This window comes from Anopheles bellator, unplaced genomic scaffold, assembly GCF_943735745.2.
Source record: "Anopheles bellator unplaced genomic scaffold, idAnoBellAS_SP24_06.2 scaffold01321_ctg1, whole genome shotgun sequence".
Classification (NCBI taxonomy): domain Eukaryota; kingdom Metazoa; phylum Arthropoda; class Insecta; order Diptera; family Culicidae; genus Anopheles; species Anopheles bellator.
This window is the reverse complement of record NW_026685443.1, coordinates 1-437: the sequence shown is the minus strand read 5'-3', so window position 1 is coordinate 437 and position 437 is coordinate 1. Positions and strand designations below refer to the sequence as shown.

The 437-nt window shown below is 51.5% G+C and overlaps 1 protein-coding gene across 1 annotated transcript; it reads right to left on the bottom strand.

The window, feature by feature from the left end:
* Positions 1-432, bottom strand: LOC131214553 (uncharacterized; the record flags this gene model as incomplete). Its single annotated transcript, XM_058208905.1, has 1 exon — positions 1-432. A coding segment is annotated over one exon (432 nt), but the record flags the coding sequence as incomplete, so codon positions are not given.
* Positions 433-437: the final 5 nt, after the last annotated feature.

Here is a 437-nt window from a genome sequence, read left to right as displayed (position 1 = left end):
TTACAAAACATATTTGGCAACTGGAACCGACGGAAGATACTTGTTGTATCCCACACCGTAGCCACCATAGTTCCACAGTCCTCCATCGACGACTTTGGTGGACACAACCGGAGCAACGAGCTTGTTGTATCCCAGGCCATAGCTGCTTCCGACGACGTTTGTGGCAAGGACCGGTGCAACGTAGTTGTTATATCCCAGACCGTAGCCGTTATCAACGACTTTGGTTGACAGGACTGGAGCTACCGACTGATACGAGACTAGGTTCTTCGCCAGTGGGTATCCGCCATACCAGGATGGATAGGAGTATTTATCCACCACGGATGATAGACCGTACGAGTTGCCGACTACCACTTTCGAGACCGGCCATCCAGATGCATAGTTGGGGTACGACAGGACATCATCGTATGGCAGATATGATGCCTCGCAGGCAACGGCAA